Source organism: Alosa sapidissima, chromosome 12, assembly GCF_018492685.1.
Source record: "Alosa sapidissima isolate fAloSap1 chromosome 12, fAloSap1.pri, whole genome shotgun sequence".
In the NCBI taxonomy this organism is placed as follows: domain Eukaryota; kingdom Metazoa; phylum Chordata; class Actinopteri; order Clupeiformes; family Clupeidae; genus Alosa; species Alosa sapidissima.
This window is the reverse complement of record NC_055968.1, coordinates 11381808-11405853: the sequence shown is the minus strand read 5'-3', so window position 1 is coordinate 11405853 and position 24046 is coordinate 11381808. Positions and strand designations below refer to the sequence as shown.

Below are 24046 nucleotides of genomic sequence, written 5' to 3'. Positions count from 1 at the left end.
AAGTTTGGTTCAAAGACTGCTGGGGGGGGTGAACATGAACAGACACACACACACATACCACACACACACACACACACACAGATACCACACATAAACACACACACACACACACACACACAAAAACACACATGACATCACTGGGGAAGGAAAACTCCGGTGACAACTAATGTGCCATTCAGCCCACACACACACACACACACACACACACACACAATTTACCGTAATTAAAAAAGGAGTCCTCAGAAAGATGACTTTATAGCACTTTCATGTGACAAACAGACTGACATTTAAAGGACAGTGTGGTTCCGTTTACAAGAGAGAGTTCATGAGTAGTAGTGGTTAATCACTGAGAAGCGGCATGATTAACATGTTCTATGTATTAGAACAGGTGTGCATATATGAGGCACAGGTGCAAAAGGACGTGTGTGTCTGTAGTGTGTTGTTTGCGTGTGTGTGCCTGCGTGTGTGCGTGTGTGTGTGTTCATCTCTTCACAGGATGAGAGGAGGCCAGTTGGAAGCAACTGAGCTGCAGATGCATACTGCTTTTGAACTTATTCAACAACTCCTCCAGCAGTCTGAAAGAGAGAAAGAGAGACAGAGAGAGAATGAGAGCAAGTGAGAGATAGAGAGAATGAGCAACAGAGGTAGAGAGAAAGAAAAAAAGGTGTCTGTGAGTGTGAGGTCTCTAAATTCATGAATATTCAGAGAGTGACTGGCTCGAAAACTCTAAACCCCAAACAACCCCCCCCCCCTACACACACACACACCACTGTTCTGTTGAGTCCATCTAGATCCACATCACTCTGCTACTACAGTGGTAAAAAAAGAGGTGGGTAAATAGAGGCCAGATGGATCACAACATTGGCTACTGGATTAGACATTCAAAGTGATAACGTTAGAAGTCATTGCTCAATTCTTATACAGTACTAGTCAGGCTTGTGCAAAATTCCAGAATTGAGTTGAAACTGGCTCTTAAATTCCAATTCAATTCTTGAATTTCACTTGCATTTCAATTGAGGTAGCAAACAGGAAGCAGAATTGCAATTCGAATTGTGCACAACCCTGGTACTAGTTCTGATTGGCATTAAATAGTTCCCTGAGTGTTGATAGGGATCCCTGTGCATTCTCTGGGCCTTACTATGTAGTTACCACATATACTTATACTAAGGTAAAACTGGAAATAATTGTAAATAAATTGTAATTGTAAATAATACTATGGAAGAAACTGAAATCACACAATTGAAGCTCATATAAGCTCATACGAAGCTCATAATGTCCACAAGTCATAAGACATATCAATGTAAGCCTATCACATTAAAGAAAGTCTCCTACAAATAAGATGGAGGTGACCCAGAGCAACTCCTAGTGGGGCTACTGCATGTGACTGGCATGTAGAGTGGGATAGAGGTGCATTGATGGCACCACCTTCTGCTATTTCAGAAATACAGGACGTGATTAAACAGCATTTACGTTTGTTTAGCATACATTACAGCCCTGGCTCCAACCATGTGGCAGATAGATGGAGAGCTAACCAGATGGATAGCAGGTCTTTTGTGTGAAGCATGTATGTGTGTGATTGTGTGTGTGCAATGGTTTACTTTTTGTCAGCTCCACTGTGCAGTTGAGGGAGAGACTCCTGTGCCTGTTTAAAGCTGCCACTTAAAAAAAAAAAAAAAAAACCAAGTTCACCACACATCCATAACCACAACCATAAACTATTATTAGCTAAGTGATGAAACATATAGAAACTAAATCTATCGACAGGTGGGATGCTTGTGCAACAGGAGTTGAAACATACCGACTTTCAGATGTTAGGTAAACAGATACAGCATCGCTCAAGGAACAAATCTCCAACCGAGCCTACATTATAACAAAAAACAGAGAGGAGAGGAAAATAAATATTACCAAACAACCTACACTTCCTTTAAGACAGAAGACTGTATATGTGTGTATATGTGTGTGTGGTTTTGAGTCACAGGTGTGTATGTGCCTTGAGTGAGTGAGTGAGTGTGTGTGTGTGTGTGTGCCTTGAGTGAGTGTGTTTGTGTTTATGTGTACCTGAAGTGCCCCATTTTTGCTAAAGGATGACACACACTGCATGAGACGACTCATCTCTTCAGCAACCGCTTCAATAATGCGAGATAGAACACGAGGGACAAGGTCCTTAGAGATGGAGAACACCTGAGAGAGAGAGAGAGAGAGAGAGAGAGAGAGAGAGAGAGAGAGAGGTAGAGAGGGAGGGGGAGAGAGAGAGAGAGGGAGAGGAAGAGAGAGGGAGGGAGAGAGAGAGAGAGGGAAGGGAGAGAGAGAGGCAGCTTTTCTCAACACATGTAGATTCATTCTTGTTTGTTTGTTTGTTTGTTTAATTTAAGGCCATTTCCACAACTAAGGCTATTTAATGGCCAGAGCATTGTGAGCATTGTACAATGACCGCTGTCACTGGCAATGGGTTTTGTCCTTCTGATTCATGTCTTTCCTATCATTCCACAAGTATTTGGTTTACTTATCGCAAAGGAGTCTTAATGAAAGTGGGGGCCTACACAGCTTCGCTGCTTGGCCCCCAATGACTAGCCTGCCCCTCGTGGCTTGAGAAAAACGTGACAGCACTTGTTGAAATTGAAATAGGCAAAAATGACAACATATTATTGACATGTAAGGCTTGCAACAACGAAGTTGACTTGAAATGTTTTTTTTTATTATTATTTCGCATTTACCTGTACCACAAAAGGGAGCATGAGAGACGTGTTTTTAGCCTACTATTGTTGTTGTCTCCTCATCCCGGAGCCTGTTTAGATCAGTCACAAGCTTCCTCTCCTGTTCTAGGCAAGCGTCCAGCACTACAACAGCTGCTGCCCTGGTGGCGTCCATGTTCTTTCCGACTCGTCGTGTAGTGATGATTACGTCACGTTCTCGCGTAGAGCAACTCAGGCGGGGCGTATACGAGAATATTGGATAGCGGCATTATTTCCGATTATGACCGGTGGACAATACATCATCCCTTACGTATGGCTACTCTATTGGCAAATCCTGCTTAGACTGAAAGGATAATGAACTTATACAAAGTGCGTGTTGAAGTACAAATGTTTCTAACCTCTGCATGAACAGTGATGATGTTTACCAGGGCCTCCTTCAGATAACTCCTCACACCTAAAGGAAAAAAAAAAATACACAAGGGAGATCAGACATGCACACACACACACACACACACACACACACACACACACACACACACACACACACACACACACAGGCCATGTCCACACGACGACCGTTTTTGTGAAAACGGTAAAGTTTGTTATCGTTTTGGCCTTGCTTCCACATGAACACAGCGTTTTAGGTGACCAAAAACGATAACTTTCAAAAACTGGTTCCAAGGTGGGTACTTTTGAAAACCCCTTTTCCTTGTGCCATGTAACCATCAAAAACTCTTAAACCCAGCTGCCCTCGACTTGACACTCATTATAGTATTGCCTAGCAATACTAGTTTTCATACATGTCATTACGTATGATTACACTCAGTAAACATCACAAACGGGTGCTGCGCAGTGCCAATAGCTTATCATGACTTGGTGCTGCGCAGCGCCAATAGCTTATCATGACTTGGTGTCAGTGACTGACACGAGAGAACTAGTCAGAAATTATTAGGGAAGTGTGCGGTTTAAGTTTAAATGAATTTGTGCATAGTGCCAGTGTCATTCATTTCTTTCACTTGTCTTACAACATAAATAAATGCATTCATAGTCTAGTTAAGTCAGATATGAGCCTACAAGTCACTTAGAAATCATGTTAAGCCTACAGTAGATGCGCACTAAATGCGAATGCGCAATTTAATGCAGGCAAAAGAAAAATGAAACAGTTTTTAAAGAGAAACTATGCCGTTTTGGCAATTTCTTCCCTGTTTTTTGCTCCTCCTACAGCCTCAGAGTATATGATTTACGACACTCCTCAATTGGTCAGTCTGTCGTTTTCCTCTACCCTCTTCCTCCAACAACGGTTTACTCACTTTCTGCTTCTTTTCGCTGGCTCGGTCATGACGAATATCTGAGAAATTCCATCGCTACCTTGTTCTAGCCGGTGCCTGGCGTGTATATGTATAAATGCAGTAAAGCAATTCGTTACACTTGTTACTTACTGACACTGAGGCCGTCGGCCCGCCAGGCCAAAGTTACAAGGGTGGTTTTTCTGCTTACAGGCGCTAGGGAGACGGGCACCATTCAACCCGAAAAAGGTCATATAACCATTCCAATGACTCCGAAGCTGTTACGTTAAGGTAAATTAAGCTAAAAAAAACCTGCATAGTTCCCCTTTAATTAAACGTAATTTACAACGACATTGTAAAACGCTGAAAGCTAATATTTTGTCACTAGCAAACTACATCTGTCCTCTGTCAAATACAGTTGCATTTTCAGCTCTGAACGAAACCGTTCAGGAGTTATTTAAGCAGAAGTCAGACCTGCGTTTTAATTCATTCGTCCCTCCTGGCCAGGACGAATGAAACAGGCATAGAAGATGAAAGAAACATACAGTTTAAGCTATGTTCACTTCCCACAACTTCAATATTTGACAACATATCATGAATGGTACTTCAGATAGGTGTTATTTCAGATAGATTACTGCTGGGCTATACGTCTTGGTGAACTTGTTAACAACTCATTGCAGTCATCGTGAAGCACACACCTCGCGGTTATGGAAATACCATACACTAATCAATTTATACCTACAATAATTCATGTTCCTAATAATATAATGTTTCTGTAGTACAAAATGTTATTTCAGTCAGTTTTTATGTGGGTAAGGCCACCGCACATCCAAATAAGTGTCCTTCATGACCCTCAGGCCGACAGTCTCCTTAGGTTAGCATGGCAAAACTCGACCCCCTACCTGATAGCCCCAAATATTTTACATCTTTCTAAAACCACTTTTCCATGTCTCACCTGCATAAAATATAGTATAAACACAGATATGTGTGCAATTACTTAGAATACATGGGGTTTACTGCCTGGTCGGGAATGAAACAGCTGTTTCATTCGTCCCGCCATAGACATTAATTATAGGCTGTTTTGCATCCATATAAAACAAATAAAGGACTTTATTAGTTTTACAGTTGAAAACTGAATTGTGCTCAGGAATGCTTTACTCACGCGACTGCTTCAGAGAATGCATAGACTGTATAAAATAGAGAATTCTATATTCTAAAAAATAGTGAATCGTGAAGCATCTGCACCGCCACGGCAACATCTACTTGCCTGGCATATGCACTACAACGTTTTCACCTCTTGAGGAGGCAAGATTTTTTTCCACCGGTGTCATTAAAGGTGTGAAAACAGTAAAGGAAAATATGCCTGTCATTTTAGTGTAGATGTGGCCATAGAGAAACACACATATGCAAGCACACTCACACACTCACACACACACACACACACACACACACACACACACACACCCCTAATGAATGACAAAGTAAAAACTAGAAGACTGTTCACACCCTAATGTGTGAAGAGAGAACAGAAAGACAACTTGAGCATCAATGTACAGTGAGAAAGAGAGCAGGAGAGAGAAAGAAAGAGAGAGAAAGAGAGAGAAAGAGAGAGACAGGCCCAGACAAACAAACAGACAGAGGTTCATATTCGAAAATGAGTCAGGCTGCAGCGACACACTGAAGAGGCAGGGGCGCAACTATGCCATCTGATTAGTAAGCCTATATATTTTTTATCTATGAAATCATTGACGTCATACAACACACACTTGCACACAACTGCACCAAAACACACACAATACATATTAATAGTTTTTCACCAGCCTATCCAGCAGGTGTGTGTGTGTGTGTGTGTGTGTGTGTGTGTGTGTGTGTGTGTGTGTGTTTATACCTGTTGGCGGTAGGCAATCTTTCCAGTCAAAGTATCCTGCGTAGATTCCAGGTTCTAATGATCCAACGATGGGATCAGCTTTCATCTCAATGTAGCTCTCAAACACACCACAATCCAGCTCCCGCACCGCTTCCATACTCACCTACACACACACACACACACACACACAGTGTGCATCAAGGTATGCTCTCTAAGGTTACGTCTACATTATGTCGGATACAAATGACACACTTTTGTTATGAACCGCCCTCCCTTCTACAGTCGACCATCGTATCAGTGTATCCGAAGTGGAGCAATTTGGATCCGCTGGAGACCCTGAACTCATTTTGCTGCGCAGCCGTATCGGACGAATGCGTGTCTGTAGTGAGTTGCGGAACCATCTGAAAAGAGATGAAGTACAAGCCCATGTTCCCTTCCCTGATTCGTTGTGCTCGTTTCACGTGATGATGGCCATGCTGCTTTTCGAGAGGTAGGTCTACATTTGACAGCCATACAGTGAATGGCAACAGATTATATAACTTAAAGATGCTGTAGTTATTATATAGCCTACTATAACTGTGTATGTGACAAAAAATCCCATTTGATCATTAGAAGCACTGTGTAGGCCAGTGTTTCTTAACTGGTGGGTCGGGACCCAAAAGTGGGTCGCGGAACCATTCTGGGTGGGTCGTGGAGCTTGTGGGTAAAAAAATAAATAAATAAATAATCACCCATTTTAAATGCTACTTTGTCAGATCTACAGTACTATCTTAATATCCTGAAGACTTCACAAATGTAATGCCAAACATCAGCATGTTCTAAACAAGTAGGCCTACAGGCACTTTGCGTGTCTTACCATGTAGCTCACCTTATCTGTTGGCGTGAACACAAAAAAAAAAAAATATGGGTCGCGACTAAATGAAAATGGGAAATTGTGGGTCCCAAAGCCAGACCAGTTAGTATGCTGGAGTAGGCCTTTTCCACTACAATGTAGACTCATGTAAAGAAGCAATCAACACATCAAAGAAAAACGTATCTAAATGTGTCTAAGTTGATTTCATTTCTGCATGTTCTTTATATAATGACTGCTGGAAACAGTGGCTGTGGACATACAAACAAGCGCCTACAATGTGAAAAGAGTGGGAGCAATAACCTCTGAAACAGAAATATGTTTGTGCAGTGCAGATTTTATCTGATGGTTATTTCTTCCCTTGCACCCATACTTGCTGACTGTGCGTTTGTCATGATTTTCAAGAATCATAATTACACATTTTAATGCAGGCTTCCCAAACTGATACAGTGTGAGTGAGAGTGTGTGAGTGAGTGTGTGTTGTGACTGAGTGTTCATACACGTAAGATCTTTTCCGTGCCAGTGAAGCCCTGTGTGTCCAAGTGCTGAGCCAGGTTGAGGAAGGTGTGCTTCTCCAAATAATGACAGTTACTGAGGATGATGAGTGACCGCTGCTCCTGGAAAACACACACACGTTTTCTAATGTAGACTCATACACAGACCATTTACAGATCACAAATGACCAAATGACATTATTGAACACCATTTCTAATGTAGACTCATACACAGACTATTTACAGATCACAAATGACCAAATTACACCATTGCATGAAATTACCAGTGCATGAAAATATAAACATAGTAATATGTATGTTTAACATAAACATAGACTTTACATTAGCACTATGACATCACAATGGACTAATTAACTTGGCCTGGTGTAGGCTATGTTCTAATAATGAGCATCACACGAGGTAGGCTATTTTACTTGTTTGTCATTCGTCGACAAGGCTTTTTTTAAACTTTTAAACTATACTTTAACTTAAACTTAACTTTTTTAACTTTTAAACTATATACTCTATATACGATCCTGTTCAACTATTTCCTCTGCCCACAACTGTTTCAAAATAAATGTCCTCACTACAATAATTCACTATTAAATAATTTAACTATTTAAACTACTCAACTATTTAACTGTTCAGTCATTTCAACTGTCAGTTGTTATCCACTATGACTCCTGCCAACTGTTTCCAAATAAAGTTTTGTTTTGCATTTTATGTTAATATACAGTATGTTTATATTTTCATGCACTGGTAATTTCCTCAAAATTACATTTTCTAGTTTGTATAACATTTTGCTAATTTCATGCTATGCATATGATCTTGTACACAATCATGGGGGGTAAGCATCAGGGGTGGAAATTGAATTTTGAAAATGTGTACATCCACCATGTACATTTATTAATATTTATTCATTTAGCAGACACTTTTCATCCAAAGTGACTTTCATATGTCAATTCTATTACAAGTGACTACATTGTCCCCGAAACAACTTGGGGAAATTCTCAGTAACTAAGTCACACTAATTTCCACGTAAGTTCAAATAAGAAAAAAAAAAAAAAAACAGATGACAAATTCAATTAGAGTCAATATCAGTCATGTTCCTGTAAATATTAATATTGCCACCTGTTTGTCATGGTTTGTGGCTTGGAAGGCTATTGTAGTGCATGCTATTGGTTAAAATTATCTTTATATTTATCCTCCGAGCCCCATAGATTTGCACATAGGAACCTACCGGAGTAGGCTTGAAGTCTTCATAAGTGTTGGTGAAGAGATCTGGGGAGCCCAATTCTGAAGAAAGACTGACCACAGACAAACAGGAATGAACACGGAATAAATACAAACATACTACACAAACACATGCACTAATCAGACATAATTAATCACAGGTTTGTGGGCACACATGCAACTCACTGGGATGTTTCTAAGTCTCCGTCAGTCTTAGTGCTCAGCTCTTCCAAACAAGATATGAACACCTAAACAACAACAACAATAGTTGTGACATGCATACAAACACACAATCACAAGATCTCTCTCTCTCTCTCGGTATTTAATTCGGTATTTTGCATGTTTATTTTTTTTAAACAATGCGCCCAGGGGTGTGGCAATTAACAAACTAGGGAGTGGCTTGGCGCATTGTCTAAAAATCGCTATTGTACACCTGGTCAGAAGTCTATGGCGAGTTGTTTATATGTATTTTTAAGAGCGCATTGTCAACAGTCATATTGGCAGGTGCACGCACAATCCTTCTATCATTCATGAACGCACACCAGCGCACGTCCATGTAAAACATTACAAATTTCACGATTACAATGGAAAACATAATTAGAATAAAGATATTACGAAATACTGTACATCTCATGATAAGTAGTTATTCACCATCATTTGCAAATTGGTAATGACGGTTAAAAGTGACTAGGGGAGAGGCGAGAGACACGTATGGAGCACAGCTGAAGACGCACTGTCACGAGATATAAGCAACTCCTCTGCAGGATAATCATTTGAGCAATATTAGGGTAAGTGTTGCTTTTTCCAGCCTATGTTTTCGATGGTAACCCATTGTCAGTCAATAGTGAAAGTAACTACATATAACTGTCTTGTCGTTGACTGACACCATGGTGAAGTTAGTTTCACTTTGCCAATGAGTGCAAATGCGTGAAGGCTATGCTAGGTTTTAGTAAAGCATGGTTTAGTGGAATGACTATTCCATACGGTCTCGCAAGCAGCCTCCTTCAAATGTGTCGTTGAATGTCAAAATACCCATGCATTTATTTGACATCACGCTTTGCGCCGTTAAAGGAAATGACAGATGTCCTTCTCATTGGTTTAAATGATGTTATACGCCCCAAACACACCCATGACTGATTAAAAAACCTAGGAACACCTTGTTGCGCCATGCGCTCGACGTTTGATAACGAAACCCCTCCCAATGTGGACTGGACACATCCTACTAAATTTGAATAAGCTTTTGACGAGTGACGATGCACTTTTGACTGTCATGATAGGGCCTCTCTCTCTCTCACACAAACACACACACACACACACACAAACACAAACACACACACACAACTGTACCTTCATGATTTTCACAAACTGTTCAGATGCTTGGTCCTGAATCGGTTCCAGTTGTAGAATCTTAGTAGAAACACAAATACATATTACTAGAATTCAGGGCCCGTATTCACAAAGCATTTTGTCTTACCACAATCGTACTAAAATATACTCTTAGTAAAAAAAATGAGGAGTCCTAAAGTTACGAGTGACACGCCCATTATTTTTAGGAGTTTCTCCTAAATTCGCCAGTTAGGAGCTACTTTTAGCCTGTAAAATTCTTTGTGAATACGGGCCCAGATACTAAATATTAGAATCACTCACTGCAGTCACAGAAGTGCATCAGACAATATTCCCAGAATTAACTGCCATCAACCTCAATGTGTCAACCAAAGGAAATAAGTATAAGTATATATACTCTTTTGATCCCGTGAGGGAAATTTTGTCTCATTTAGGCATTTATCCCAATCCGTGAATTAGTGAAACACACTCAGCACACAGTGAGGTGAAGCACACACTAATCCCAGCGCAGTGAGCTGCCTGCTACAACAGCGGCGCTCGGGGAGAAGTGAGGGGTTAGGTTCAACCCAGTTAGGGGTTAGTGCTCAAGCCGTGTCTACTGGTTGGGGTTCGAACCGGCAACCCTCCGGTTACAAGTCTGAAGCGCTAACCAGTAGGCCACGGCTGCCCCAACAATCTGATCTCAATCTCAATCTGATAAATTTATTGTTACTTGCTAAAAGTGTACACTGTAAAAACTACTTATGTAGTACAATCTAACAAATTGTTATTAAACTTATATCAATATCTAGTCTGCCAATCTAGTTGGTTTTGTTTTCAGTCTAAAGGGTACAAGGTAAAACCTTGTACTCGGTGACCTCGAAACGGAGATCTATGTGAAAACTCGCCGGATTTCTCCTTTAATTTACAGTAATAACAGTTTGCCTTATTTTAAGACGTTTCATCATGAAAACAAGCAAATTTGGCTGTCAGTGCATTGAGCAAATTTGTCTTGATAAGACTCCTTAAAATAAGTCAAACTCTTATTAAATTCAGTCAAAATTATCTTTTGAGGGAGTGCTAGGTAAGTCTCTTTATACTAACAACAATACCAAATAGATTTTTTGATCTTAAAGAAGAAATCCGGCGAGTTTTAACATAGATCTGTTTGCGGCTCATGGACATGCCCACAGAGTGTAGCGCTGTAGCTGCCTGGCTGGGTTAGCTGCTGGCTGTAGCAACTCGAGCTCGGTAGAACTGATTGTTTTCATTTTTTTTCCCATACCAACAGTGACCTCCGTGAAGCACTGGATGAAACGTGTTGAAAACGGTCACTGATAAATATCACACTTGCTAACTTGGAAATGAGGTCCTATGTCCAAAATCCTGAACCACCCCTTTAATGTATGTATGAATGTACGTGTATGTGTGTGTGTGAGTGTGTGTGTGTGTGTGTGTGTGGTTTACATTCATTTCAGCAGGCTTGCATTCCAATGGCTCCTTCAGAGATTGAAGCATCTGCACCACACACTGTTCAAACTGGGAAGGCTGCACAAACACACACATCACATACTGTAGATGATATACACTAATCCAAAGGCCTGGCTTCAACCAACTATTCATATGACACACGACCTACACAAGATCACAAAATATTTCTCATGACAGTGATAGAATGATTCAAAGGTATATTTACATTGACATTTATTCATCTGGCAGATGCGTTTATCCAAAGCCACTTAACACATAACATTTAAGCTAGTAACACTAAGTAACACAAACGTAACACTCAAATATCGTTGGCGCTTCCAAAGGCAATGCTTTACCAGGGATGTGATTCCTTCATTGTCCACGATCCAGTCCTCTTTCTCAGCCAACCTCTTAACACCTGCACACACACACACACACACAATACTTTATATATAGTCAAACGGATATACTGTAACTTGTTACATCACTACAACACCTCATGAATATATAAAAAAAAAAAATGCACCGAATTTCACCTCAATTCATGCACTCACAGAAAACAATCCAAACTGCAAATCAAACGGTTTCTGCATATTTGTGTGCAAGTCTGTCAATGTAAGAGCTTTATAGAGCCAAAGAGAGGCTGTATGAGTGTGGTGTGGGTATGTGTGAGTGTACCTTCAGTGGTGTGCAGTAGTGTGGTCAGTAAGCAGTGCACTCTCAGGTCCAGCAGCAGGTCTTGGATCGTCTGCAGCAGATCATTAGGAATCTCCAACGCAGAGAGAGCCTCATGACACAGCCTTCAGAAGAAGGGAAAAAGAGAGACAGAGAGAGAGAGAGAGAGAGAGAGAGAGAGAGAGAGAGTCATTAAAACAACTCTGAGAGACACATAGCATTTGGGAGAAATGTTATCACATTCTCTCTCTATCTCTCACACACACACACACACACACACACACACTCTCTCACACACTCTCACACACACACACGTACCTGATGGTGTGTATGGCCTGCGTGAGATGGGCACCGCTGAGGGGGGGGGTGTTGTCCCAGCCTCCATACAGACGCAGCTGCACCTCAGGCAGGGAGGTTGGGAGCAGGCAGCCCCTTAGCTGCAGCACCAGCCTCTGCACCACCTCCTCGATCATACGCTACACACACACACACACACACACGGAGTCACACACACACAGTCAAACAAACACACACACACACATACAGGTTAACATAAAACAACCATGCACCAATACAGCCAACCACAATTAGAATATATTAGATTCAACTTTATTGTCATTGAGCAGAATACAAGTACAGAGACAACGAAATGCAGTTTGTGTCTAACCAGAGGTGCAAAAACCAGAAAAGTGCAATGTGAACAGTATAGACAGGTAGTGCAGTGTAGCCAGTATAAGACATATAGTGCAGTATAGACAGATGATATGTACAAGTCAAGTGTTACACATACACACTTTCATACAAACTTGTTCTAATCTAATGTAATTTTCCCAGTATGCATGGCATAATTTGTGTGTGTGTGTGTGTGTGTGTGTGTGTGTATGTGTTACCTTAAAGTCACTCTGTCTCTGACGAGCATTCTTCTTGGATTTCTCCACCTGGCCGGACTTCTCACCTGTCTGTAACGTGTGCAAACAGTCAAATTTAAACAACAATTACGCCTTTAAACTACACATTTCTGCTGGACATAATGTTATACATAACTACATACTTAAGTACAGCATTAATTATTAAGATGTTATCCGTGTGTGTGTGTGTGTGTGTGCCTACCTCACTGAACAGGCTGCCATTGACGTAGGAGATCCAGAGCTTCCAGAAGTTGGGCAGTTGGCTGATGACCACATCTGTGAGCCGCTCCACAAACTGCAATTGCTGAGGACCGCTACTAGACCACGCTGCACACACACACACACATTAACAAGCTACTATATGCGGTGCGGTGTGTATTTTGTTACACTAGAAGTACTTTAACAAGCCTTTTGGAATAGGTCTGATATGACAATGATTCCACAAAAAAGAGTTGTTAATTTTGCAGCAATATTGTAAAGTAGGTTATGGTCATGTTGTGGTAATGTTACTCACAGTCATCTCTGGGTGTTTGGAAGCTGCTGCCTCTTCTTAAGTTGAGTCGGCTGACAACAGTATGAGTTTCTCCTTCTGAGTGAGGAAACAGGGAAAGGTTTGAGAAATCAGAGCACTGCTCCTGAAACCATAAGTTACTACCTTAAGCTGGTTAGCTATCTAAAAACCAACAGGATAAGGGTGACAATTGTGACATACAGACACTGAATAACACATTTTAACACTTTACACATCAGCTGGACAAAACTTTAGAATGAATAGAATTACAGGTGTGACAGAACAAACTAATTCTACCAAACACGCTGCAATTGAGTAATGTGTTGCAATCTCAGTCTAAAGGCTAGCCAGATCTCGTTATCTCATGAAGACCAGAGAAGAGACACTCTGGTTGCACAGTCTAAGCACTAGATGGAGCCACACAAGCAAATATGCATCTACGCCAGCAACAGAGGCTGAGTAAGGGTGCTCCTGTGCGTGCGTGAGTGTGTGTATGCATATGTAAATATATGTGTGTGTCTGTGTGTCTCACCCTGCTGGTCTCTGGTTTTCTGCATCAGCTGCAGGATCCACTGGTGCTGCGCTGATATGCACTGCCATGCAGGATCTCCGCTAGCATGCAGGTCAGACAAATACCTACAGAAGGAGTGAGGCAGAGGAAGTGGAAGAGGCAAACTTGAGATTTAAAAAGGACATATCCACTAATTTACCACTTTATACTTCCCAAATAAAGACACGTTCAAACTGTTCCTAAAGTTCAAAACATATAAAAAAAATGATAATAATAAAAGGATACCTTGAATTGAAAATTAATCAGACTTTATCGTAAAACCTATTTTTTACAGTCTATGCCTAATACTCAAATATTGACTTTACAACTTGTTTTTAATTATTTTTATTATTATTATTATTATTATTATTATTATTATTATTATTATTATTCCCAGGTTACCATAAGTTCAATGTTGTTTTCTTTGCCATCTGAAATGCCTTAGAAACCCACATGTTTGTTTGTGTAGTTGAAAGGGTCTACAAATTATAGATTACTATTAACACTCGATCAATTAACAAACGGCAGGCAACCAAACCTCCAGTGTACAATAAGTACGGTATAAAGAACAAAGAATGTCAATTTGTGAGAGAGCCATTTTCATTTCTACACAGAGAAAAAAACAACAATAACAACAAATAATTGTAATGTAAAACAACAACAAATAATTGTAATGCAGATAACCATTGTATATGAATGAAATGTGTAAAAACAACAGAGCTTTTCTCTGTCAGTTTATAAAATAACATCTAGGTCTAATAACTATATATATATTTGGACCCACACATTAATGCAACATATTTCTTAATCTAATCATGTAACTTCAACATTATCTGAGCAGTGTTGAGTAGTTTTGATACACAGGCCCATATACAGAGTGTATATGCCTGTGTTTAGACAAATATTGCAATTTAACTGCAGCTAGATCATATACGGAAAAATCACTGCTTTAAGGTAACTGTGTCATGTTCTAGAGAACACAAGAGACATAAGACTAATTTGTGTAATTCCAAAACAGAGTTAAAACAGAAATTTGACAATCTACCCTTTCCCCATTTAATTTCAATTGTAGTCCTTCATTTCAACTACATTCATCATTCCTACTGGTACCACACTGACCCCGGGTTAAAGTGAGTCTACAGCCGCGCGCACACACACACACACACACACACACACACACACACACACACCTACCTGATATAGCGCTTCTGGTCATGCAGAGTGGATGGCGTTTCCAGCAGTTTACCGAGGAGCAGACTCCTTAATGCCCCAATGCGTGTCTCCACCTCCGCATACACTAGGCAAACAAACACAACGATTAGCCTTTAGAGGTACTGGAACAGCACACCGCAATGCATTACAGTGCAGAATGAGAGTGTATGACATCATTGAAAAGAACATTTGCCATTGTAAACTGCAGAGGACACATATCACTGGAAAAAAAACCCCACAAACCCAAAGAAAGTTAGAATACCCTAGTGTGTGTGTGTGTGTGTGTGTGTGTGTGTGTGTGTGTGTGTGTGTGTGTGTGCATTGGTGATTTACCTTTCTTGAACACTGGAACTTCAGTGTTTCCAAAAAGAGACTTGGCTTTCTCGTAGTCATTGATAACCACGTCATACTCCCCCTTCAAATAGACACCGAAAAACCATGATTGATTAAGAAAATAATTGTGAATTTCATTACGTACGTCCTCTAGCACTGAATATGACTACATCCTGTATATAGCATACATGTGTCCACATACCTTATGGATGTTGCGCTCTATGTTCAGTGGCAGATTGAAGAGGAACTTGAAGCGCTGAAGGACATTAAGGGCATTCCGGGTGGAGTCGGCTCGGTCTTTCCTGCCCAACACCTCCTGAAACAGAGCGTCCGCTGTATCACTCGCTCCTACACAGAGGAAGAGAGGAAGAGAGAGAGAGAGAGAGAGAGAGAGAGAGAGAGAGAGAGAGAGAGAGAGAGAGAGAGAGAGAGAGAGAGAGAAATAGGGGAATAAATCATTAAGCGTTATCTAATATCAGACTCCAGAAAACCATATGTTTGTTTTACGTGTGTTTTTTACGTCTGTGACCCGTCTATTTCTTCTTACCGTATAAGTATAGCTGATATGGCAATAAAGTTTTAGATTTTTTAGTTTTTGATTTTTGTGTAAGATTATGTGTGCATGTATGTGTGCATGTATGTGTGTGTGTGTGTGTATGTGTGTGTGTATGTGTGTGTGTGTGTGTGTGTGTGTGTGTGTGTGTGTGGTGTGTCTCACGATTCAGGACGTTCTCCAGGCACTGGGTCATGGAGCCCCCCACTTTCTCTGTCCCGTCAGACTCCAGTTTCTGATGGATAGCTGATGATGAGTTAAACAAAAAAAATGACTCATAATTCACACAGTGAGCATGTGTATATGCGCTGGTCTGTCCATGTATCTAAGAGTCAGTCAACAAATGAAGAGTTTGGTTCCAAAATGATATATCCTCCATTTTAATGAATTTTATATATCAATTATTTTTTATTATTTTGTTTTCCAAGTAATTTCAGTGGAAATGTAACTGGGTATTGTTATTTGATTTATCTTTACTCAATCAGAAACAACAGAACTGCAATTTTATTGATATTACTTGAAATATTACACTTCATTATGTAAATTTGTGATGTAAGTATGTGATTCTGTGCTCTGTGTGTGTGTGTGTGTGTGTGTGTGTGTGTGTGTGTGCGCGCTCACCAGACAGGGCATCCTGTGCTTCAAAGAATGTGCTGAGGCCTCCTTTCACGTAGGCCAGACTGCCCTCATTCTTCTGGGTGGCCTGCTTCTTCAGAGTCCCTGATGCTGAACGCAGCTGGTCAAAACTGTATATTTAATAATACCATAGTCTATTACATTTCATACTATATATTATGCCATTGTATGCAATATATATTGTGCAATTATAATCATGAGTAATAAACATGATTTGTTCTGATCTGAATGGTCTCTATGTAAACACTCTATCAGATGAAATGGAATGCAATATGGGGCTTCAGCTATTGACAAGGAAACTACCATATTTGCAATAGTTACCATCATAAATGTAATTATTCTTAATACCTATTATCGTAATTGACTAAATATTATAAAAAGAGCTAGCAACTAATTATTAAATGTGTTGGTGATCAATATTGAAGTGAAGACCTGGTAGAGGAGTGGTTCTCAATCAGGTACCAGGTGGCAGAGAAGTTCTCACTGGTGAAGTCTCCACTCATGCCAGGGAACATGCTTTCAATGTCTTTCAGAGGCACCTTCCCCCTGGAGAAGGCACACACACACACACACACACACACACACACACACACACACCTTTATACACAGTCCGTTTGTGTGTGTGTGTGTGTCTGTGTGAGTTGAAAATGTTTTGTGTGTTGGGCAGGGGTGGGTAGAGTACTGAAAAACTATACTCAAGTAAAAGTACAATTACTCCCTTCAAACATTATTTGAGTAAAAGTAAACATTTCCATCTGAGAAATCTATTGAAGTAAAAGTAAAAAGGTACTAAATTAATAAGGTAATAAATTACTCAAGTAACAAGTTACTTTTCTTTTTAAATTTTTGATGGCCCTTACAAAATATAAGCTTACAAAACAAAAGTATCTTTACGCCTGTTTGCTTTTCTCCTCCTCTGTAGGCTAGTCATATGGGCAACCATATTTTAACACCCCAATTCAAATACATTTTATTTAATATACTTTAATATTATTTGACACACTTCTGTAGGCTATCTTGTCATAGCCAGAATAAGCATTAAGTGTCTACGGATTGAAAAGCAGTCACTTCCAAACCCATTGCCAGCTGATTTTTCTCCTTTGCATTGCTAGAATTCTGATTCGAACTTCACCATACAGACAATGTAACCTAAGTACCTATATTTAGGCTACATATACACTAGGCATGTCTACTCGGACAGAGCGACAGAGTAGGCTATCTTTTTTTCTCAGCCGACCATCTCTGTCATGTCCTGCACTTGAGGCTACATAAATGAATGCTAGGTTTTTCTAACTTGTGTGCTCGATTTCTAGTGCATTTGCTTGTAAATTAAGTTATAGGCCTACTTTCCTTGTCCAATGTGATTGTTGAACGATGCTGGCCAGAAATGAATATAGGCGAAAGTTTCCGTGTCATGTCATACCTCTCGTCTCGTTGCTACTCTGGCAGTCTCACTAGAAGATGCAGCAGTTGGCAGGACATCATTGCCTTAACTGCTGTTAGATATAAATAAAACATCTACTTCAGTGTAGTAGGCTAGGCTACAACATGGTCTGAGTCTACTTAGGCCAGTCATTACTTTTATAATCGCAGGGCAACGTAACAATGCATTTTGAAACCCACGCCGTTGTGCACTGAGGGAGGGGTGCACTTTTCTCCCTCGAGATACTTTCTCCTCCGATAATAAACTTGTACTAGTAACTAAAGGCAATTGAAAATGTGCCGGAGTAAAGAGTAGATTACTGGCTTAAAAATGTACTTGAGTAAGAGTAGAAGTACCGTTTTGAAAAAGGAATATGGAAAGCTGCCGCTCCTCGAAAAAAATACTGTTTTACTCATGTGCGCTACTTGTAACGCTTTACTACCCCCCCCTGGTGTTGGGTGTGTGTTTTCTTGTGCATACGCATGTGTGTTTGTGTGTGTTCTTCATACTTGTCTATGTCTATTCCTAGTGGGTTGGCCGGCCGTAAGGAGAGGGGAGAGATGCCTTTATTACGGTCTGTCCGCATGTCATAATAATTCATCTCATCCACCCACACCGCAGACTGGTCCAGGATACCTGAAATACACACACACACACACACACACACACACACACACACACACACACACACACACTTCAGGAGATCAGACCATATTTTCGTACATGAAACTCATTTACATAGAGAGAAAGCAAGAAAGAGGAAGACAGAAGAGAGAAAGAGTATGAAAGTGAGAACACGTACTGTGCAGCTTGTGCACCTTGAAGCTCACTGTGCACTGTGCAAGAGTTTTGTGTGTGTGTGTGTGTGTGTGTTTGTACGTACCGATCCTCTCCGGCTTGAGCACCTTGAAGCTGACGGTGGAGGTGCCGGGCCCTCCGCTCTTTGTGCTGACGATGATTTGGCCCTTGTCATCTTTGGCTGGTCCCACCCGGCACACGATCTTACTGGCCGACATCCACTCTGCCGTCAGCAGGCAGTTATGACCACAAATGGACAGGCCTGATGGACAAAGGCATTTACATTTGTACTCATTTGGTAGGTGAAAGAGACAGACGGGCAAATTGCAATTCTGCTTCCTGTTTGCTACCTCAATTGAAATGCAAGTGAAATTCAAGAATTGAATTGGAATTTAAGAGCCAGTTTCAATTCAATTCTGGAATTTTGCACAAGCCTGATTGGGTGAACGTATATCAGGGTATTTGCGTGTGACTGACAATGCAAGGTTGAGGGTCAAATGTTGAATTCCCTCATAACTTAAACATGCATGTGTTACCCGGTGAATGTGTTTTAGACTACATTTGTGTGTGACTAGCATGGTTGAGAATCAAGGGTTGAACTTGTGTGTGTGTGTGTGTGGTGTGTGTGTGTGTGTGTGTGTGTGTGTGTGTGTGTGTGTGTGTGTGTGTGTGTGTATTACCGAAAAGGTCTGCAGGCCCAGTTCCCAGGTTCTCCCCTCTAATGGTCACTTTGGTCCAAGGTGCCCCTTCATTGGGAGAGATCCCCGTCACTAGGGGTGGCTGTCTCGCCCGTGACATTGCTTCTCTGAAACAGAGATATATTTTTAAAAATAATGACAATTTATATTAATTCATATTAACTCATCCACACAGAATGTGTAAGATGACTTCATTCTCTTGTTTCAGGCTAATTGAACTTGGCAAAGAAAGACAGGACAATGACAAGTTACAAACCCAAGGTAAAGGCAAAATGCACATTACGTAACTCTAACGAAAATATTTTAAAGACAATGACATTATGTCAATATCCACCTAAAAACTGTGGTATGATGGTCCACAAAAGCGGTTCTCCGGTGTGGAGTCCAATATTGTCAGGGTGTGTTAATGGCACCAGTTTCTCACAGTACATCAGGTGACTGAAAAGGCGTGTGTGTGATCCAGTTGACTACCTGACTGACAATGCTGTGCTGTTTTTTTTTTAACAATGGATCTAGTTAAAGATACACAGGCATGTACTATGCTTGCATAAAAGTGTGCGAGAGACACACACACACACACACACACACACACACACACGGGTTGATAGCATATTTTGACTTGCTCTTCGACTGTGACTCCCCAGGTGTACTGATATGACAAAAGCATTCCAAATACAGTGAGGAACAGAACAGAAACAGACATGGAGAGAAAGAGAGAGGATTGAGGGAGAAACAGAAAGAGGGATTCTGATAAGAAGAGAGGAGAGATAGACAGAGGAGGTAGAAAGAGAGAGAGTGACAAGAGTGGAAAAAGAGGTTCCCAAAGTTTATAAGTCTGTGAGCTTTCACACCGGGGCGCTTCAAGGCTGAATGAAAGCCTAAAGAGCCTTAATCTGCTTGAGGGCTCACACACGTACACACACACATGCAGGCACAATTCGAACACACACACACACACACACACGAGCACGCACGCACGCACGCACACACACACACACGACACACAGATTAATGAAAGGAGAAGTGAGAGCTCTTAAGAGGCGAGGCGCTTTTATTTGCATCTAACAAAAGGGAGTACAGGTTTAATCTGCAAACATGCACAGACACACACCAAATGTACATAGCGTAGTCTTCTATAAATCCCCCACACAAACAAGCTAATATTAGACACACATAAAAATAGGCTATAACTCCACATGCATATGTACACACACACACACACACACACACACACACACACGAGGGCATGAAGATATACATGCAACATCTTGCACACCAAAAGGCTTGCAACTGTAACCAACGGGCAGGAACATATAAAGTAATCAGAATAAAATACAAATTGTTTTTAGCCTGAAGGCTCTATATATGATGACATGACACAACCGTTTCAATCAAGCTTCTCACAACAGCATCTCAAACTATGAGAAGCACTGACCAGGAAGAATATTAGAGAAAGAAAAAAACCTCTAGGCTAGTCCAATTAGGTTATAACAAAATAATGTATAATATTTTATAATAAATGTATTCGTTTTTTCCAGAGGAAAGGAACATTCGAAATAACATCTCTTCTTCTTCTAGATCATTTCTCCTAGAGATAGGCTGATTGAGCTCCATCTGCGAATTGAAGACTTTTGAACACTTTTCATACTTCATTTCAGCTTCTAAGAAACAGGCTACCCTTCCTCTTGTCTCAGCCAAGTCCAAGTTAAGATCAAGATCTTAAAATATAATTTTTTACAAAAAAAAAAACCCAAATCCACCCACTTACAGATCTACACGTAGCGCAGTAAGAGTAATACAGCTGAGAAAAAGTTGTTTTGGTCCAATCAGTATTTTCTATTGCACATGAGTGGAACACAATACCATCCCATATTAGAGACATGAAAACATACTATTCAAATCCAATGTAAAGAAGTGGCTAATCAGCAACCAGACCTGTCAACATTGAACAAAACAAACACAATACCACACGGCTAACGACTCTGCTTGTCAGTTCTGGTGACTGCATACTTACCATTCCTGCCCCATGCGCTCTTTTCTCTCCTTCATTTCATTATGGTAGGTTAAGTTTATTTTCATTTGTTTGTAATATTTTCATAATACGATTTATGTCTAAAGTGTCATTTTATCTTTTATGTCTACAATGATGTGTGTAGTTTCTTTTAGGCACATCTGGCCTGTTAACATCGGCCAATAGACAACAGATACAAAATAGCCATTTTGGCTAATGCTAATGTCCATGTCAAAATAAACCTTAAATAAATAAATAATGAGTTTATGCACTTTATGATATCTAGCAGCCATATCAAACAATTACACACAATGTAGGTTACATAACCCTCATCGTCATACTGCACACTACAACCATTAGGACCTAATGATTAGCCTTTGTCTTAACTCACTCAGTGTGGTTACATGCAAACAAACAATCAGAGTTCACTCCGATTATAGTCTTGTCATGTACTCCAATTGAAATCTAATTTTATGAAATCAGAGAGGATAATCTGAATTAAATCATTGATTAAATCTGTCATGTAACTAAATACTCTGATTACAATTGGAGTTTATAGCAGTTCTAACTGTCTATAGATGCATAAATGATAATAACTATATGTACTGACTGATCATTATGGTGCTGGTGCTCATTTTAAGATAAGCAACCAATCAGTCTGGTGCTCATCATTTACTGTTACACTATAAATCAATATGCAAGAGGCAACAATGTGTGACCAAATCTTCAAGTCTCATAGCCTGGCTAGCGCCACCACTTCTCAATGAGACGTGGTCTGGGAACCAAACGTTCATTTTCTCGTATTTGAAAAAAATGCCCAGATCCGTTTATTGGGTGCCACGGATGTCTATCAAATGTGTCTGTGCATAGCTCATCATCGTCTTGCTTTCCCCCCTGTTCTGTGATTGGTTCCCTATCTCAGGCGAAAATTTGCTCCTTGGTCTCCAGGCTGCCTTAGCAGCGTGAATCAAATCGCGCGCAAGGCAGCATGGGAACACCCAGGCTACAAGTCTCAAGTCTTTTTCACATTTCGGTCTATGGACCTTTTCCACAGCGGCCATTTTTGACATGACATGTATGGCAAGCCCCGGTGTTACTAATTACATTAATTAATAAGGTTCTGATTCTGTTACTTCATTAAGATATTTCTTAACATCAGTGCTTGCCCTGCTATTTCATGTCAAGATGGCTGCTGTGACAAAAAGGTCTATTGATTTTCTTTAAACTTGTGTCCACTGGTCATACTACAAAACACACACACACACACACACACACACACACACACACACACACACACACACACACACACACACACACACACACACACACACACACACACAGCATCCAAGCCACCTTAGCCATGACATCAACCACATTAATTAAATCAAAGGACAATAGAAGACACCTGTCAGTTAATTACATCCGCGACGCGTGCACCTGATCATCAATCAGGCAATCGCAACTCATTCACGTCCGAGTTGTGTTTCCATTTCAGCTCGTTATCTATATGCGTTCATGAACATTCGGCTCAAGAATATGCGCATTTGCGTGGGTTTCCATTCACTGTGTTATGAACATTATGATAAAATGAACATGTGACTGACACACAGATAGATAAGGTGCTACGTGGCTCAAGATGCCCAGATAAAGAACCCCAAATAGTAAGTTCAGCAGGTAGGGCTGATCTTGGGCATTCGAAGTCATCCTCTTAATAGTTACGCCCACATTTATCCAATACAACATATAATGTCTCCTGCAAATTCATTATCTTGTAGATTATTCACTTAATCTCTAGTGTGATTATGATCAGGTGTCACGTAGCCTGGTTAGCCTAACACATTCAAATTGGCCATGGCCAATGTCTGGGTTCTCCCAGGTTAGATGTTACGAGAATCTAACACATGAATGGTTGGAACATGTTGGCTTGACAGATCTTGTCGTTGTTTCCAACCAAACCGGAAACACTCAACAACAGTAGCCTCCAAAACAATTTTTAAAAATTAAACCACTAAATTTCCCAGATCAGTTGTTTTTCTCGTGAACTGTGGGGACATATCTGGACTTGCCACTACTCCCGTCATTATTATTGATGACTGATCAAACAAGTTAACCACACTCTCCGCTCATCTTCCTAACGCTAGCCAGACATCCGTTTCATTCATGTTGACTTGACTTTGTTGAATGTCAAACACCACGGCAATAGTAGGCCTACAGTAATTAAAACAATGAGGCCTAACTATATTAACAAATTACATTAACATGACATTAAATCAATGCGCTCATGGCTGCTTGGCCGCTTTATTGAGCTAGCTCCAGCAAAAATACAACTGGGTGTAACCAAAGTCTTTGGTATAACGCTATGGCTCGCTAGCTAAGGATTGATTGGCGGCACTTTTAATGCAGAATGACATTTTTCCCTGTAGTTTCCCCCGACTTCCAGTTTGCAGACATTTTTGACGTTAATGATGGCATAGACTAACTGTTCGGTCACACGCATTATGAAATGTCAACCGATTAGATTG

General features: G+C 40.5%; 1 protein-coding gene across 3 annotated transcripts in view; it reads right to left on the bottom strand.

The window, feature by feature from the left end:
- Window positions 1-236: 236 nt before the first annotated feature.
- The window catches only part of exoc2 (exocyst complex component 2), a 24130-nt gene continuing 320 nt past the window's right edge, over window positions 237-24046 (bottom strand). The window contains exons 2-28 of one of the 3 annotated variants that reach the window (XM_042056926.1): window positions 19496-19620; window positions 18901-19077; window positions 18527-18653; window positions 17027-17140; window positions 16580-16704; window positions 16124-16204; window positions 15608-15753; window positions 15406-15487; window positions 15055-15157; window positions 13843-13946; window positions 13314-13388; window positions 13002-13126; window positions 12782-12850; window positions 12210-12367; window positions 11895-12016; window positions 11573-11634; window positions 11214-11294; window positions 9771-9830; window positions 8610-8671; window positions 8431-8497; window positions 7197-7313; window positions 5868-6009; window positions 3092-3147; window positions 2059-2181; window positions 1799-1860; window positions 1599-1658; window positions 237-575 (exon numbers count right to left, since the gene is read on the bottom strand). In XM_042056926.1, the coding sequence (XP_041912860.1) occupies window positions 482-575; window positions 1599-1658; window positions 1799-1860; window positions 2059-2181; window positions 3092-3147; window positions 5868-6009; window positions 7197-7313; window positions 8431-8497; window positions 8610-8671; window positions 9771-9830; window positions 11214-11294; window positions 11573-11634; window positions 11895-12016; window positions 12210-12367; window positions 12782-12850; window positions 13002-13126; window positions 13314-13388; window positions 13843-13946; window positions 15055-15157; window positions 15406-15487; window positions 15608-15753; window positions 16124-16204; window positions 16580-16704; window positions 17027-17140; window positions 18527-18653; window positions 18901-19077; window positions 19496-19613 (2712 nt within the window). In that variant the 5' untranslated portion in view covers window positions 19614-19620 and the 3' untranslated portion in view covers window positions 237-481. Of the gene's footprint in view, window positions 576-772; window positions 810-1598; window positions 1659-1798; window positions 1861-2058; window positions 2182-3091; window positions 3148-5867; window positions 6010-7196; window positions 7314-8430; window positions 8498-8609; window positions 8672-9770; window positions 9831-11213; window positions 11295-11572; window positions 11635-11894; window positions 12017-12209; window positions 12368-12781; window positions 12851-13001; window positions 13127-13313; window positions 13389-13842; window positions 13947-15054; window positions 15158-15405; window positions 15488-15607; window positions 15754-16123; window positions 16205-16579; window positions 16705-17026; window positions 17141-18526; window positions 18654-18900; window positions 19078-19495; window positions 19621-24046 lie in introns of those variants that run through there. The other 2 variants (XM_042056927.1, XM_042056928.1) reach the window with 2 other exon arrangements.